The following is a 14,295-nucleotide window of genomic DNA, read 5'->3' on the forward strand; positions in this document are numbered from 1 at the left end:
AAGGTTGGAAATGGCTGTGATTGTCCTTGCAGGGCCCTGGGAGTGGCGAGAGCCTCCTGTAACACTCTGATCCCGCTGCGGTAGGAGGGGCGTATGATCCATTTTCTGGGGCCACAGACACCAACGTGACCTGGGATTCCTAAGCAGCTTTGCACCATCAGGATCCAGTGTGGGGGCTCCAAGGACAAACTGGTGGCCTGGCCCTATCCTACCTCTGATACTTAGCAGGCATGTCACCCGGAGCAGTTCAACCCCTCTGAGCTTCCGTTTCTTCTGTGCAGTGAGCATAAGAATAGCACCAGTCAGGGACTTACCTGGTGGTCCAGTGGCTAAGGCTCCATGCTTCCACTGCAGAGGGTGCAGGTTTGAGCCCAGGTCAGGGAACGAAGATTCTGTATGCCTCACAGAGTGGTCAAGGAAAACAAAGAATAGCACCTATCTTTCAGGATTTTTAGAAGTGAGTTTTCTCGAACTTTAGCTGCATCAGAATCTCCCAGAGGACTCTTAAAAAGCAGAAAGCTGGACCCCACCCTCAGTATGAAACTCAGCCCACCTGCCATGAGTCTGCTGAGTACACTGCCAACAAGTTCCCAGGTGATGCTCATGCTGATTGTCCAGGGACTTCACTTTGAGAACCACTCTATAAGGATTCAAGGAATTAATAAAGGTGGCTACTTGAGACAGGGCCCACACAGAGTAAATATTCAATAAAGGTTACTATTATGGCAGAAAAAAAATGAGGGGAGGAAAAAAGTAAGTCATATAGTGAGGACCAAGTATGTACCAGACTCTGTGCCAAGGTCTGAAGTATTAGCCGCTCAGTTGTGTCTGCCTCTGCAACCCCAGGGACTGTAGCCCACCAGGTTCCTCTGTCCATTGGATTTCCCAGGCAAGAATACTGGAGTAGGTTGCCATTTCCTTTTCCAGGGGTTCTTCCTGACCCAGGGATCAAACCCCTGTCTCGTGCATTACCGTCTGAGTCACCAGCAAACCCAAATGTTCATTTAATTCTCAGTTAAACCATGAGATGGAGACAAATAGTTACATACCTGGCACCACTCAGCCGAGAGGCAAGGCCTAGCCCCTGGTGTCTCTACCTTCAGACACAAAGGCCCCCCACACCAGAAGCTGAGGCCGCTGGACCCTATCTTACCGATTCAGAAATGAGCCTAGAGGCAAAACCTCTGGTCCCGGTAGAACCCAGATCTGTCTCACTCAAATCCTGTTCTGGTTCCAGAGTGAATGATGAAGGGTAAAAAGAGACCTCTGACAGGTCACAGGCTGTAAGAATCTTAAATGATGGTTTGGGGCAGAGGACTGAAGGAGGGGCTGGATGGGGCAGGATGGATCACAAGTGGTGGACCACAAGTGGTAAAAGACAGAGCCAGTCTCTCCTATCCTCTAGCTAGCAACTGAGGCAAATTACCCTTGCTGTGCCTCAGTTTTCCACACCTGTAAAATGGAAATGTTAACACCCATCTTTTTTTTTCACTTTATTTATTTATTTATTTTTTCCCTTTATTTTAATTTACAATACTGTATTGGTTTTGCCATACATTGACATGAATCCACCATGGGTGTACATGCGTTCCCAAACATGAACCCCCCACCCACCTCCCTCCCCATAATGTCTCTCTGGGTCATCACCGTGCATGTTAACACCCATCTTGTAGAAGAATTAAATGAGTTAAGAGTAAAGTGCTTAGAATGGCACCAAGCCCATAGTAGGTGCTCAGTGAACATCAGTTTGCAGGTGCCTCTGTGTGGTGCCTAAGACCTTTCCTTACTGTGCCTCTGCCTGCCACCCCTGACAGGAGGGACCGGAACAGCAAGAGAGTTATTTTTTGCAGGGGAATTTCACAGCCCCAGGAAGTGCTGGCACAAAGGCCCAGACCACAAAGGTGTCTCGTGTCCCTGGCTTCCTCTCCCTCTGCCCCAGGGCCAGCCCCACCCTTGGCTCCTCTTGCCTGGCAAAGTTGGGCTGGGGAGATTCTGGAACTTCATCCTATCTAGAACTGGAGGTCAGGACCTTAAAAGCAACCCTCAGCCAAAAGTTCCTCACTGTGGTCCCGAAAGAGCCCCTGTCCTCATCCTTTTCATTTAGCAGACAAGTTACCTGCCACTCAGGCAGAATTCCAGACCCACCTGAGGCTGGCTGTGTGACCCTAGGCAAGGGAATGGCCCTCTCCCGGCCTGTTTCCCAGTTCATAAAATGCAGATTAATAACAGAACTTGCTGTATACATGCTTGTGGAGGTAGAAGTGGACCCAGCATATAGCAGGGCTCTAGCACTGGTAGTTATTTATTCACTTGACAAATATTTATTGAGCACCTGCAAGGTGACAAAGGAGTTCCCTGACTGGCTCAGATGGTAAAGAATCTTCCTGCAGTGCAAGAGACCCGGGTTGGACCCCTGGGTTGGGAAGATCCCCTGGAGAAGGGAATGGCAAACCACTCCAGTATTCTTGCCTGGGAAATCCCATGGACAGAGGGAGCCTGGCGGGCTACAGTCCATGGGGTCACAAAGAGTCGGACACGACTGAGCAACTAACAACACTTCAAGGTGCCAGGCACAGCTGAAGGTGCTGAAGATGCATTGGTGCCCAAGACAGTGTTCTCACCTTGGGGGAGCTTGTTTTCCAGGGTTGGAAGGACAAGAGGTGAATGGAGGAACCATATAAAGAAGAGTATAATGTCAGGTAGTGACAACTGCTGTGAGAAAAAAAAAAATAAAACCTGGTAAAGGAGGTCAAGTAAGGGACGGTGGAGGCAGTTTGTTCTGAGTGGACGGAGGGCCTGATGAAGCTGATGTTAGAGCCAAGAGCTGCAGGAGGAGAGCAAGGCAGCCCTGGGGTCACCTAGGGGAAGAGTGGTCCAAGCAGAGGTGAGGAAGGACCAAGGCTCTGAGCTGGGAGTGAGCTTGGTGTGTTGGAAAGAGCACGGGCCTCGACGGCAGCGGGGCGGGGAGTGGGGGGCGCAGGGGGAGGAGTAGAAGATGACCTCAGAGACAGAGGGTAGCGGGGTCACTGAAGGGTCCTCTTCTAGAAACGTGGCACCTCTAGTACCCAGAGCAGAGCAGCCTCTATGGTTTGGATCCAGGGTGTCCCTCCTGCTTGGGAGGGGCCTGGAGTATTATGGGTAGCCCTAGCCTGACACCCCCCAAGCCCACTTGGGTTCCAATACAGTGACCTCCAGGCCCGAGTGCCCGGGGTTCGAGGGGGAGGTCACCAGGAGGTTCCTGCCAGGTTCCCCTGGAGATTCCAGGGGGATGATCTCCATAATTTAAAGTCCGGAGCCCTGCCCTCAAACCGCCCTCCAAGCCCTCTTGTGACTCTGGGGGGTCACTTTTCCCAGACTCCGCATCTGGGGGTCCCCGGAGTCTGGAGGGGCCCGACGCCCAGACCACGCGCCCCACGCCCGAAGCCGCGGTCCCTGCGCCACCACCGGGAGAGGCCGGTGCGGCGGGCGCCTCCCGGGCCGCTGCGGCAAAGGCTGGGCAGCCGCGCCCTCCCCCCGCGGTGATTCATCCCGCCCCCTCCCTCTCCCTCCTCCCTGCCGTGGCCGCCGCCGCCGCCGCCGCTGCAGTGCGCAGGAGACCGCGGCCCGCGCCCTAGCGCGCCCGAGCCGGAGCGGGGCCGGGGTCCGCGCACCTGGCGGATGTGTCCGGCTGCGCGCGCGAACGCAGCAGCCCGAGCAGCGGCCGCCGCCCGCGCGGCGGGGATGCCCGGACGCCGGGCCCCGGGGCTGGGCCCCCGGCGGTAACCGGAGCGGGGGGGCCGCGCCCCCCCTCCCCCATCGCCGGTCCCAGAGCCGCAGCTGCTGCGCCCGCGCGCTCTCGGGGACATTCTAACCGCCGCCGGGTCCCGCCGCCTCTCGCCCGCTATTAATACCGGCGGCCCGGGAGGGCGGCGCAGCGTGCGCAGCGCAGCCATGGGGACGCTGCTGGCCTTCGTGGTCGGCGCCGCACTGGGTGAGTGCGCGGGGGTCGCGCGCGGCAGGGGCACAGCCGGCACACTGGCCGGGCGGCGGGATTCGCTCTCGGGACTTTGGGCCGCGGGCGAGGGCCGTCCCCACCCCATCCCCCGGCCCGGCTAAGTCCGCTTCAAAAGTTGTGCGCGCGGGGAGCGGGGCTCGGGAGGGCGCAGAGGTGCGGGTGGGCGCGAGCGGGCGAGGGCCAGGCTGGCACGGCTCGGCGGCTGCGGGCGCCCAGCCGGGGGCGAGGAAACGCGGAGTCAGCTGCTCCCGGAGAGCCCCGCAGGCTGCAATGTGACACCTACAGCCTCGGGAGGTGGGAGGGGGGGGAGGCGGCGCCCGGAGACGGAGAGACCAAGAGAGAGAGAGACACGGGGAGAGATCGAGACGGAAGGGAAGCAGCGGCGAGAGACACAGAACTACTCTTGAGTGCTCCGCTGGGAGACTGGGGAGCTGGAAAGTGAGGGGGAAGACAGAGAGAGGGGTGCAGAGTGTGCCAGAGAGTTAGGGATCTGAGCGGTGGAGAGAGAAAAACTTGAGCGAGGCAGGAAGAGATGGAGACATAGGTAGACACAGGGAGAGATGGAGTTTTAAAAGGACAGGGAAGGGTGCAGGGCGAGATGGAGAGGCCAAGAGAGGGTATCTGAGCCTGAGATAAAGATACAAAGTGGGGCCTTCGGAGAGATCCCTGAGAGAGATAAAGAGGGGGCGACAAAGACTGAGGCGCTCAGGGAGATGGAAAGAGACAGCAGAGGAGGAGGGCAGAAAAGCCCGATTAATAGAGGAAAGGATGGGGGGCAGAGGAAAAGCCTCGGAGCTGGAAAGACAGCACGAGCTAGTGAGCAGGAAGGAGGAGGCAGGTAAGAATGAGGATGAGGGACTCAAAGGGACTGGAGTCTGCTGGGGATGCGAAGGCCCTGTGGCGGGAAAGAGCTCAGAGTTTTGAGAAGATGATGGGGGTGGGATTGGCTTCAGGAAGTGAGGAGCCTGGGACAGGAGAAGATAGGAGGGGGTGGATGTCGGGAACTTATGGGACTGGGGAGCAGGGCTGAAGTGTTTTTCTGCCCTGGATCCAGTGCCCACCTCCTTCTCTGAGGCCTTGGCTTCTCCCAACCCATTCGTCTGGGGCTGGTTGGTCTTAGAGAGCAATCAGTGCTGGTAGAACTGACACTGCCACCTTGAACTTCTAACGCCACTGGAATTCTGGTCCCACCACCTAGCCACTGCAATACCTTGGACAAGTGGCCTCCTGAGAAAGGGGTACTTGGGTAGCACAGACTCTAAGTTACTGACCACAGTAACAGCCCTGTTGATTGGGGGCATCCAGTGTACCTTGGGCTTCCCTAGTGGCTCAGACAGTAAAGAATCCGCCTGCAATGCAGGAGATCCGAGTTTGATCCCTAGGTCAGGAAGAGCCCCTGAAGAAGGGCATGGCTACCCACTCCAGTATTCTCCATGCCTGGAGAATCCCATGGACAGAGGAGCCCGGTGGGCTGCAGTCCATGGGGTTGCAAAGAGTCGGACACGACTGAGCGCACACACAATGTATCAGGTCCCCTGCAGCCTTACCTGCCTTAAAGAACCTGCCCAGCCACCTCCAAAAGAAAGACAATCATTTCCCTCACTATTCACAGGGGCAATCAGAGAGGAAGAGCAAGGGACTGAACAAGGGCACATAGCTGGTGGCAGGGCCAAGCTCCGAGCCTGGTTCTGGCTATTCCTGATCGTAATCAAGGGGAACCAGATGGCTTCCAAGGGGCCTGAGAGCTGTCAGCCAGTGAGCCTGGCATTGCCAAGGGTGGTGGGTGCCCCGGCTCGACCTGAGCCCACTGTCCCTGCAGTGTCCTCAGCCTGGGGGGGCTGCGTGGAGGTGGACTCGGAGACCGAGGCCGTGTACGGGATGACCTTCAAAATCCTGTGCATCTCCTGCAAGCGCCGCAGTGAGACCACCGCCGAGACCTTCACCGAGTGGACTTTCCGCCAGAAGGGCACAGAGGAGTTTGTCAAGGTGGGTGGGCTCCTGGCACGGGAGGGCTCCTGGCATCTGTGCGGGAGCTAGTGACGGGGAGCAGGGTTCCGGTTGCGGTTGCGAGTTTGTTTGCACCCAGGTGCCATTTCTGATGACCTGGATCCACATGCCAGCTCCACCAGGACCGGCTGGAGACCTTGGGCAAGCCGTTGAACCCCTCTGAACCTTCATTGCCTCCTCTATAAAGAAGGGGGAGCGGGTACTCTCCAGCTCTGAGGCTGGTGTGAGAATTGAGTTCCTGCACCTTGCACACGGTTGTCACAAAATATATGTCATCAGAATTATTTTATACCAGCAAAAAATGCCTCAGATTGTTACCGTGGAACGAAACAGAACTTTTTGACCTTCTTTTCGCTCTCGGTGTTTTAAATTGCATAGGAGGGGGTTCCATAAACTTTCTGAGGGCCTGCCAGAGAATTGAAGTCTCCACAGCCAGAATTGGGCTGTCTCTCGCTCTGCCTGGGGAGTGTGTCTGGGGGCCGGGCAAGATGGTAGAGAATGAAGACCAGAAAGGCTGAATGGGGGCTCTGGAGGATGGGCAAGGAACACGTGCAGCAGCGTGTGTGTGTCAGGGCTTGGGCACAGTCTGGGTCCTTTTGTGTCTGTGCGTCAGGGCGAGGGGCAGAATAGAGGTCTCAGGGGGGCAGGGGTGGCTGGCAGTGACCCCGCGCCCACTGCCCCCAGATCCTGCGCTATGAGAACGAGGTGCTGCAGCTGGAAGAGGATGAACGCTTTGAGGGCCGCGTGGTGTGGAACGGCAGCCGGGGCACCAAGGACCTGCAGGACCTGTCCATCTTCATCACCAATGTCACCTACAACCACTCGGGCGACTACGAGTGCCACGTGTACCGCCTGCTCTTCTTCGAAAACTACGAGCACAACACCAGCGTCGTCAAAAAGATCCACCTTGAGGTGGTGGACAAAGGTGAGTCCGGCCCCCGGGCAGCCAGATGGAGGGACAGATGGTGGAAGTGGGGGCGGATGGACAGGCTGGCTCAGCGCCTGGGCAGCAGGGGGTGGAGGCAACACCTCCCGCCTGGACTCCAGCTCCAGCCCCCACTTCCCTTCAGCCACGGAGAGGTCATGGCGGGCCTGTCCCACGGAAGTGCTGAGTGCAGAGCTGAGCTCTGCCTCCTGCGCTGTGCCTCCTGTCTCAGCCTGAGTATCGTCCTGTAGGAAACAGGCGATAACGGTGTCTCTCTCTCGGTGTGTCGGAGCCATTCTGATGTCGTGGGGGAGGTGGTGAGGATGGAGTGAGATGCTAGGGGTCTGAGGCTGGTGTGTCTGTCACAGCAGGGCCTCGGCACATGGGGGCCACGGTCGTGGTGCTTCTGATTGTCAACAGCATTAGTCCTGCCCCCCTGCGTCACCTGGGGCAGGAAATCAGTGGTGTCACCTGTAGCGGGGCTCCTCAAATTCTACCATATGCGGTCGTCCTGTTTGGATCTTGACTCAACAGATCCGTGTTGGGCCCAGGATTCTGTCTCAGATGAGGCCAAGGCTGCAGGTCTGGGGCCACGCTGAGCAGCAAAGATCTAAGGTGTGTTTTGAATCATTTTTCATCATTTCGGCTTCAACTGCTTTGGACGCCTTCCCTGAACCATCTTCTGATTGGGTGTAAATTGGAATTTTCCAGGGCCCCAGGGGCCATTGGCCTAGAGAGTCAGGGAGATATCCCAGACCTTGGGCTTCCAAAGAGGATGGCAGGTGAGTCCCGAGGGGCCATCAGTACATGCCACCATCACGGGCCATGTGCATTGGTGCCCCCTTCCCCAAGACGGGGGCTGGCCTCATCGTCCTGAATGAAGCCCCTCACTGAATCCTCCCACCCACCATCTGGTGGCTCAGACAGTAAAGAATCTACTTGCAATGCAGGAGTTGCAGGTTCGATCCCTGGGTCAGGAAGATCCCCTGTAGAAGGAAATGGCAACCCACTCCAGTATTCTTGCCTGGGAAATCCCATGGACAGAGGAGCCTGGCAGGCCACAGTCTACAGGGTCTCAAAGAGTCGGACATGACTTAGCAATGAAAAAACAACCCACCTTCCGGTGTAGAGGCTCTTCTTATCCCCATTTTGCAGATGGGGAAACCAAGGCTCAGGGAGGTAAGATTACAAGGCCAAGGTCACAGAGCTGTGACCTGGATTTGAACCCAGCCCAACCTGTATGATTGTTGTTTTTATTCTTGGCATGATTCACTATACTCTGCTGTCAGCCAGAGCCTGTGGGTTCCTGTTGGTAATTAGCATTTTTACGTGCATTAGCAAAGTGATCTAGCAGAATTCAATTCAGGAGACATGTCTGAGCGACTCTTTGGTGTAGGCCACGATGCTGGGTGGGTGGCCACCCACAGACGTCAGTGATGGAGCCCTGCCCTGGTGAGTTGGGTGATGGTGGAGGAGTTGTGAAAAAGACACCCCCAAATATTGTGGCTTAACAAAGTCTGGGTCAGTCCCATCTCCCAAATCTGTGCTCAGGTGAAGGGTCAGGGGGTAGGAAGTTTCCTGGATGCCCTTTGGGCACCCAAGTTCTTTCCATCTTGTGGCTCAGCCCTTGCTCATGATGCTGTCTTCCCCAGCATGGTGGAGACTGGGCTCAGGCACGCCCAGGTCCCAGAAGAGCCTCTATTTTTTTTAACATTATCTACCACATTATACTGCTTCCCAGTATATGTGGGAGGCTTATATTTATGTAATGCAGGACTTATATTTAGTTGGCAGGTGGTGCTAGTAGTAAAGAACCCGCTTGCCAACACAGGAGACCTAAGAGACTCTGGTTCCATCCCTGGGTTGGGAAGATCCCCTGGAGAAGAGAATAACAACGCTCTCCAGTATTCTTGTCTGGGATTTCCCATGGACAGAGAGCCTGGTGGACTACAGCCCATAGGGTCACAAAGAGTTGGACACGACTGAAGTGACTTAGCACGCATGGACTTATATTTATGTAATATAGGACTATTTCTGTTATCTTCCCAGAGCCTGTATTTTTTGCACCATCCACCATACCCCCGTGTTTTTTCATCCACCATGTTATAGTACTGCTGTTTTAACCTTACCCATTGTGATATAGTATGTTATGTTATAGAAGGCAATGGCACCCCACTCCAGTACTCCTGCCTGGAAAATCCCATGGACAGAGGAGCCCGGTAGGCTGCAGTCCATGGGGTCGCTAAGAGTTGGACACGACTGAGCGACTTCCCTTTCACTTTTCACTCTCATGCATTAGAGAAGGAAATGGCAGCCCACTCCAGTGTTCTTGCCTGAAGAATCCCAGGGACGGGGGAGCCTGGTGGGCTGCCGTCTGTGGGGTCGCACAGAGTCGGACACGACTGAAGCGACTTAGCAGTAGCATGCTATAGTGTTTTCACATTACCAAACCCCAAACATAACAACAATATTTTTTAAAATTATAATCCATCATCCCAGAGTATTTTTAATATTATCCACCATATTATCATTTTTCTAATCCTTAGCCACCATGCTATATGTTCTAAAATATTATCAGTCATGTCATAGTTTTTAAAAACTTTTTATTTGGTATGTATTCAGCATCCTGGCTCGTTTTGTAGTGTTTTTACCATTAGGTGTCCCTCTATGGCGTTTCATTCCCCGTGGTATTATTGTATTGTTAGCATCAGTAGCCATTGCTGTCTTCTTTATCACAAGCCACTGTCTTACTGCCATTTCAACATTACCTGTCAGTTGGTATTGCCTCCTGGTCATGACCCCTCAGTAATGAACTGAATCCTTTCCAAAGGAGGGAGCAGTGGGTGCTGGAGGTGAGGCCTTCACTGAGCTGGGAGGGGTGCAGAAGATGGTAGGAAGCATTTGGGTGTCTCCCACCAGGGGTGAGGCTGGCATCTGGGGACAGGAAGGCTTATTCTGTCTGGACACACCCAGTAAGAGGGGAGCAGGTGGGGAGGTGCAGTGGTGACTGAGGCTGGCGAGACATCCGGCCTGTAGACGTGCAGGCTGGGGCTTCAGATCTGCCCCTGGGGGCATGCAGGTGAAGCTCTCGGAAGATTCAGGGATTTTGAAGAGATCAAAGGCCTTCTCAGAGAAACTGCCTCTGCTCCTGGGTGTGACTGCCCTGTCTCAGTTTCTCATCTGTGAAGTGGGGGGGAGGGGACGACAGCCCCGCCTCCTGAGATGTCTGTGGGTTGATGGAGACTGCCCTGGACATGCCACGGCCATTTCCAAGTCTCTCTTTGGCTGCGGGAGCTTCTAAGAGTAGATAAGAGCTCGGACCCTGCAGTCTGTTCCACTTGGAGTTGATTCCTGGCTTTGGGTGCAATCCTGGCTCTGCATTCTTGCCTGGCACTTTCTCCTCTCTGAAGTGAAGTGAAGTGAAAGTTGCTCAGTCGTGTCTGACTGCGACACCGTGGACTGCAGCCTGCCAGGCTCCTTTGTTTGTGAAATTCTCCAGACAAGAATACTGGAGTGGGTAGCCATTCACAGGGGATCTTCCGTCCGAGGGATCGAGCCCAAGTCTCCTGCATTGCAGGCAGATTCTTTACCGTCTGAGCCACCAGGGAAGTCCTCAGTAAACTTGTCCTGCAGATGGCCTAGAGAGCTGTACCTGCCACCGTCCTAATCTGATTAGGAGAGCAGGATACCAGTTTACTTAATCCATTTGGTTGGTGAGTTCTAGGAGCAGGGGTGAGAATTCTGATGACTGAGTTTTATCCATGCTTGCTTGTGTGTGTGTTCAGTCATGTCTGACTCTTTGTGACCCCATGGACTGTAGCCCAACCACCAGGCTCTTCTGTCCATGAAATTTCCCAGACAAGAATGTTAGAATGGGTTGCCATTTCCTACTCCAGGGAATCTTCCCAACCCAGGGATCGAACCCACATCCCTTGTGTCTCCTGCACTGGGAGGCAGATTCTTTACCACTGAGGTTTATCCAACATGCATTCAACTCTGTGCTTCTGGAGGTCAGCTGACATGGGAAGCCTGGACTCTCTGTATCCTTGGGGTTGTTTCAGAGTCAGGGAGATGTTCAGATAAAGAACTCAGGACAGAGCCTGGGCGAGAGCATGCTTTCACCGCAGGAGACACATTCAGGGCATCTCTGGAGTGAAAGAACAAGCGAACAAACAAGCGGGTGAGGTGTGGAGTCCTGTCCCCAGCTCCTGCTGCCGGGAAGCAGGGGAGAAGCATCGGACCCTGCACCCCCCTCCCTGTGGCCCAGAAAGCCTTGGTACCATCTGCCTCGGGTGGGGCAGCAGAAAGTGCCCACTCCCAGGGGAGGCGGAAATGGCAACCCGTTCCAGTATTCTTGCCTGGAAAATCCCATGGACGGAGGAGCCTGGCGAGCCACAGTTCATAAGGTTGCAGAGAGTCGGACATGACTAAGCAATGAGCACACACCTAGGGGAGGAAGACCACGTGGGAACAGCGGGGAAAATGAGGTCCCGGCCATCCAGGAGGAGGGGCTGGGGATACGGGGTGGACACCTGCGAAATCCGGCCGAGGACGCCACCATGGGTTTGCGTTCTGGTCCCCAGGCTGAACATGCTCCTTTTACAGTTTAAATTTAGGCTCCGTGAAAGGAAGCTGACATTGGCAAGAGCCAGGGCTGTGGAAAGGAGAGAGGGTTTCCGGAAAACGTCAGCAAATAGCCAGCACTTCGGGAGTGCTGACTGTGGGCACATCCATGCGGGTTACAGATGTTAACTCATTTCCTCTTCCCAGCAACCCTGTGAGAAGGCATGAGTATTATCATCCTTATTTTACGGCAGGGGAAGAGAGGCTCCGAGAGGTGGAGTCATTTGCCTGTGGTCACACAGCAGAGGCAGAGATAAGATCTGGACCCTAACAGTCTGGCTCCAGAGCCCTGCTATTAACTACTGTGCTGTTTCGCCCCAGTAATAACAGTGATGATATTAATAATAGTAAACATGTATCAAGTGCTCTCTATCAGCACTGTTATAAGGGTTTTAAAAGCTTATTTAATTCTCACAACACTCCCATGAAGGAGATACTGTGATTATCAACTTGTTACAGGTGGAGAAATTGAGACACAGAGAGGCTGAGTCACTTGCCCAAGGTCACACAGCTGACAAGTGGCAGAGCCAGGATTTGAACCCGAGCCTTCTCGTTGCAGAGCTTCAGCTCTGGGGCACTTACAATCACCTGTATGACGTGGAGGCATCCTTGAGTTACACAGGGAGACAGGTTCAGGGCAGTCTGAAAGCTCTTCCAAGGCCAGTTATTAAGAACCACAGTAACAATGATGCCTCTAGGGGGAGAGCGTGGCCTCATTTGCAGACAAGGCCCAGGGAGGTCAAGCCACGTGCCCAGGCTTGCACAGCCAACTCAGGACACACTCAGGCTGCCCCCTGACCCTGCCTGGCCCCTGCAGCCAACAGAGACATGGCGTCCATCGTGTCCGAGATCATGATGTACGTGCTCATCGTGGTGTTGACCATTTGGCTCGTGGCAGAGATGGTTTACTGCTACAAGAAGATCGCCGCTGCCACGGAGGCTGCCGCACAAGAGAACGCGTGAGTGGGGTCCTGAGGAGGGGAGAAACAGCCCAGAACGCCTAGTGCTTCCCAGAGGGGAGCATGGGCTGAGTGGGGAGGCGGGGGGGGGGAAGTGACCCAGGCACCATCTGCCAGTCCAGAGGGGACCGTTTGGTGCCAGAGATGGGGTGAGGCTGCGATTGGGTCCCCGCCCCTCCGTGCTCAGCCTCTTTTAGCCCCCACCTCTGTTAGGATCCAGAGCTCGGGCCTGGCATCGTCTGCCCCAGAGATACACGGCTCTAGGCCCTAGCCCTTTTTATCTGCCAGGACCCAGGAGTCTGAGCCCCCCATTTGCTGCTCCCTCAGACTCAGACCCCAACCCCTTGGCGACCTAGGAGTCTAGGCCCCCAGAACCCCTCCTCCCTCACACTCAGGGCTCCAGGCCTCCAGCCTGGGATCCTCTTGGATCCCCCAGGATCCAGCCTGTCACCTCCTCTTCTCTCTGACCCCTGTGCCCCTGGGGAACAGAGACCTCAACCCTCATCAGTCTCCATGGGGGGATGGGCCAGACTGACAATGGGGTTGCTGGACACCTGGCTTTTGCCCCCACAGCTCGGAATACTTGGCCATCACCTCAGAAAGCAAAGAGAACTGTACGGGTGTCCAGGTGGCCGAATAGCCCCGGTAAGGTGGGCAGGCAGGCGGGCAGGGGGCTGGAGAGCCTGGGAGGTGCCAGCTAGCTGTTAGGTTTGTCATGCCCTGTCTCTCCCCTTTCAGGCCCTTGGCTCCGCCTCAAGGAAGAGCCAGCCCCAACGGGGGAACATCCAGGCGAGGTCTGCCCCCGATGGGGGTTGGCCATTCCTGGGCCTCCACAAGCCTCAGAATCCTGCCAACGGAGCCTCCAGGGTGGGAGGGGGCAGGGGGCTCGGCTCACACCCCTAATCCAGCCTTCTTCCTCCTGCCCCATCACCCACCCGCGCCATGCATGATGGCTAAAGCAATACTGCCGCTGCCCCCTACCCTTGCTTCTGCTGCCTGTTTGGCGGGGGGCGGTGAGGTGGGGGCAGCGGCTCCGCACCCCTCCTTCTTGCTGATTTGCACACACTGGCCGCTTCGGACACACACTAACAGGGGCCCAGCGCCTCCCTGCCCCCTCCCCGCCCAGTGGGGCTTGTGATGGCTGGAACGGTTTGGGGCAGGGGGTTCCTGGACCCCCACCGCCCAACTTCCCTCCAACCCCTGGTGCCATTTCCCCTCCTGCTTCCTCTGGCTGGACCTGGGGTTTCCTCTCCCTGCGATGCACTCTCACCCCAGCCCAACCCACCCTCTCTCACCAGCCTTGGATTGTGGCCACTTAGAAAGGGGCCCATTCAGCCTCGTCTCTCTTTACACAGTAGTTTTGTTCATGAAATAAAGATTCTTGGACTTGATTCACAGTCTCTCTCGTGAGCCCAGTCACCTTCTACACCCCCTCCAAATCCGAGAGAGTCCCCTGGTGTTTCTGGGGACCCGCCCTCCTGGCCTGGTGACAGGGCCTCTGTGCACACGTTCAGTGGGGGAAGGATGGGGAAGGACAGACGAGAGCTGCGTCTCGGGCTCGGCACCTGCCTGAAATCTCAGCGGGTGCAGCCACTTGATACTTGATTAGTGCTGGGGTTCAGGGAGTCATTAGCTCAGCGGAGACCAGGAGTGTCAAGGGAGCCAGACTGGAGGGGAGGAAGCGGACTGGCAGTGGAGGTGGGAGGCGATTAGGGAAGGAGAAAGGGCAATGAGTGGAGGGGGGAGGGACTGGGGACCCTGCACCAGCCTGTCCCCCAGGTGAGGCC

The 14,295-nt window shown here is 55.8% G+C and overlaps 1 protein-coding gene across 1 annotated transcript; it reads left to right on the forward strand.

Moving 5' to 3' along the window:
- The first annotated feature begins 3,775 nt into the window (after positions 1-3,775).
- SCN1B (sodium voltage-gated channel beta subunit 1) lies at positions 3,776-13,850 on the forward strand. The gene is made up of 6 exons (XM_068992332.1): positions 3,776-3,970; positions 5,814-5,980; positions 6,686-6,926; positions 12,367-12,508; positions 13,082-13,153; positions 13,247-13,850. The coding sequence occupies exons 1-5, from the start codon at positions 3,931-3,933 to the stop codon at positions 13,146-13,148; spliced, it is 657 nt and encodes a 218-aa protein (XP_068848433.1). The 5' UTR covers positions 3,776-3,930; the 3' UTR covers positions 13,149-13,153; positions 13,247-13,850.
- The last annotated feature ends 445 nt before the right edge of the window (positions 13,851-14,295 follow it).

Source organism: Capricornis sumatraensis, chromosome 20, assembly GCF_032405125.1.
Source record: "Capricornis sumatraensis isolate serow.1 chromosome 20, serow.2, whole genome shotgun sequence".
In the NCBI taxonomy this organism is placed as follows: Eukaryota; Metazoa; Chordata; class Mammalia; order Artiodactyla; family Bovidae; genus Capricornis; species Capricornis sumatraensis.

Excerpts from the sequence above, each read along its gene's own strand:
- SCN1B (XM_068992332.1), top strand. The coding sequence starts at position 3,931 with ATGGGGACGCTGCTGGCCTTCGTGGTCGGCGCCGCACTGG. Across the intron at positions 6,927-12,366 it reads CCTTGAGGTGGTGGACAAAG|CCAACAGAGACATGGCGTCC; the intron begins GTGAGTCCGGCC and ends TGGCCCCTGCAG. Across the intron at positions 12,509-13,081 it reads GCTGCCGCACAAGAGAACGC|CTCGGAATACTTGGCCATCA; the intron begins GTGAGTGGGGTC and ends TTGCCCCCACAG.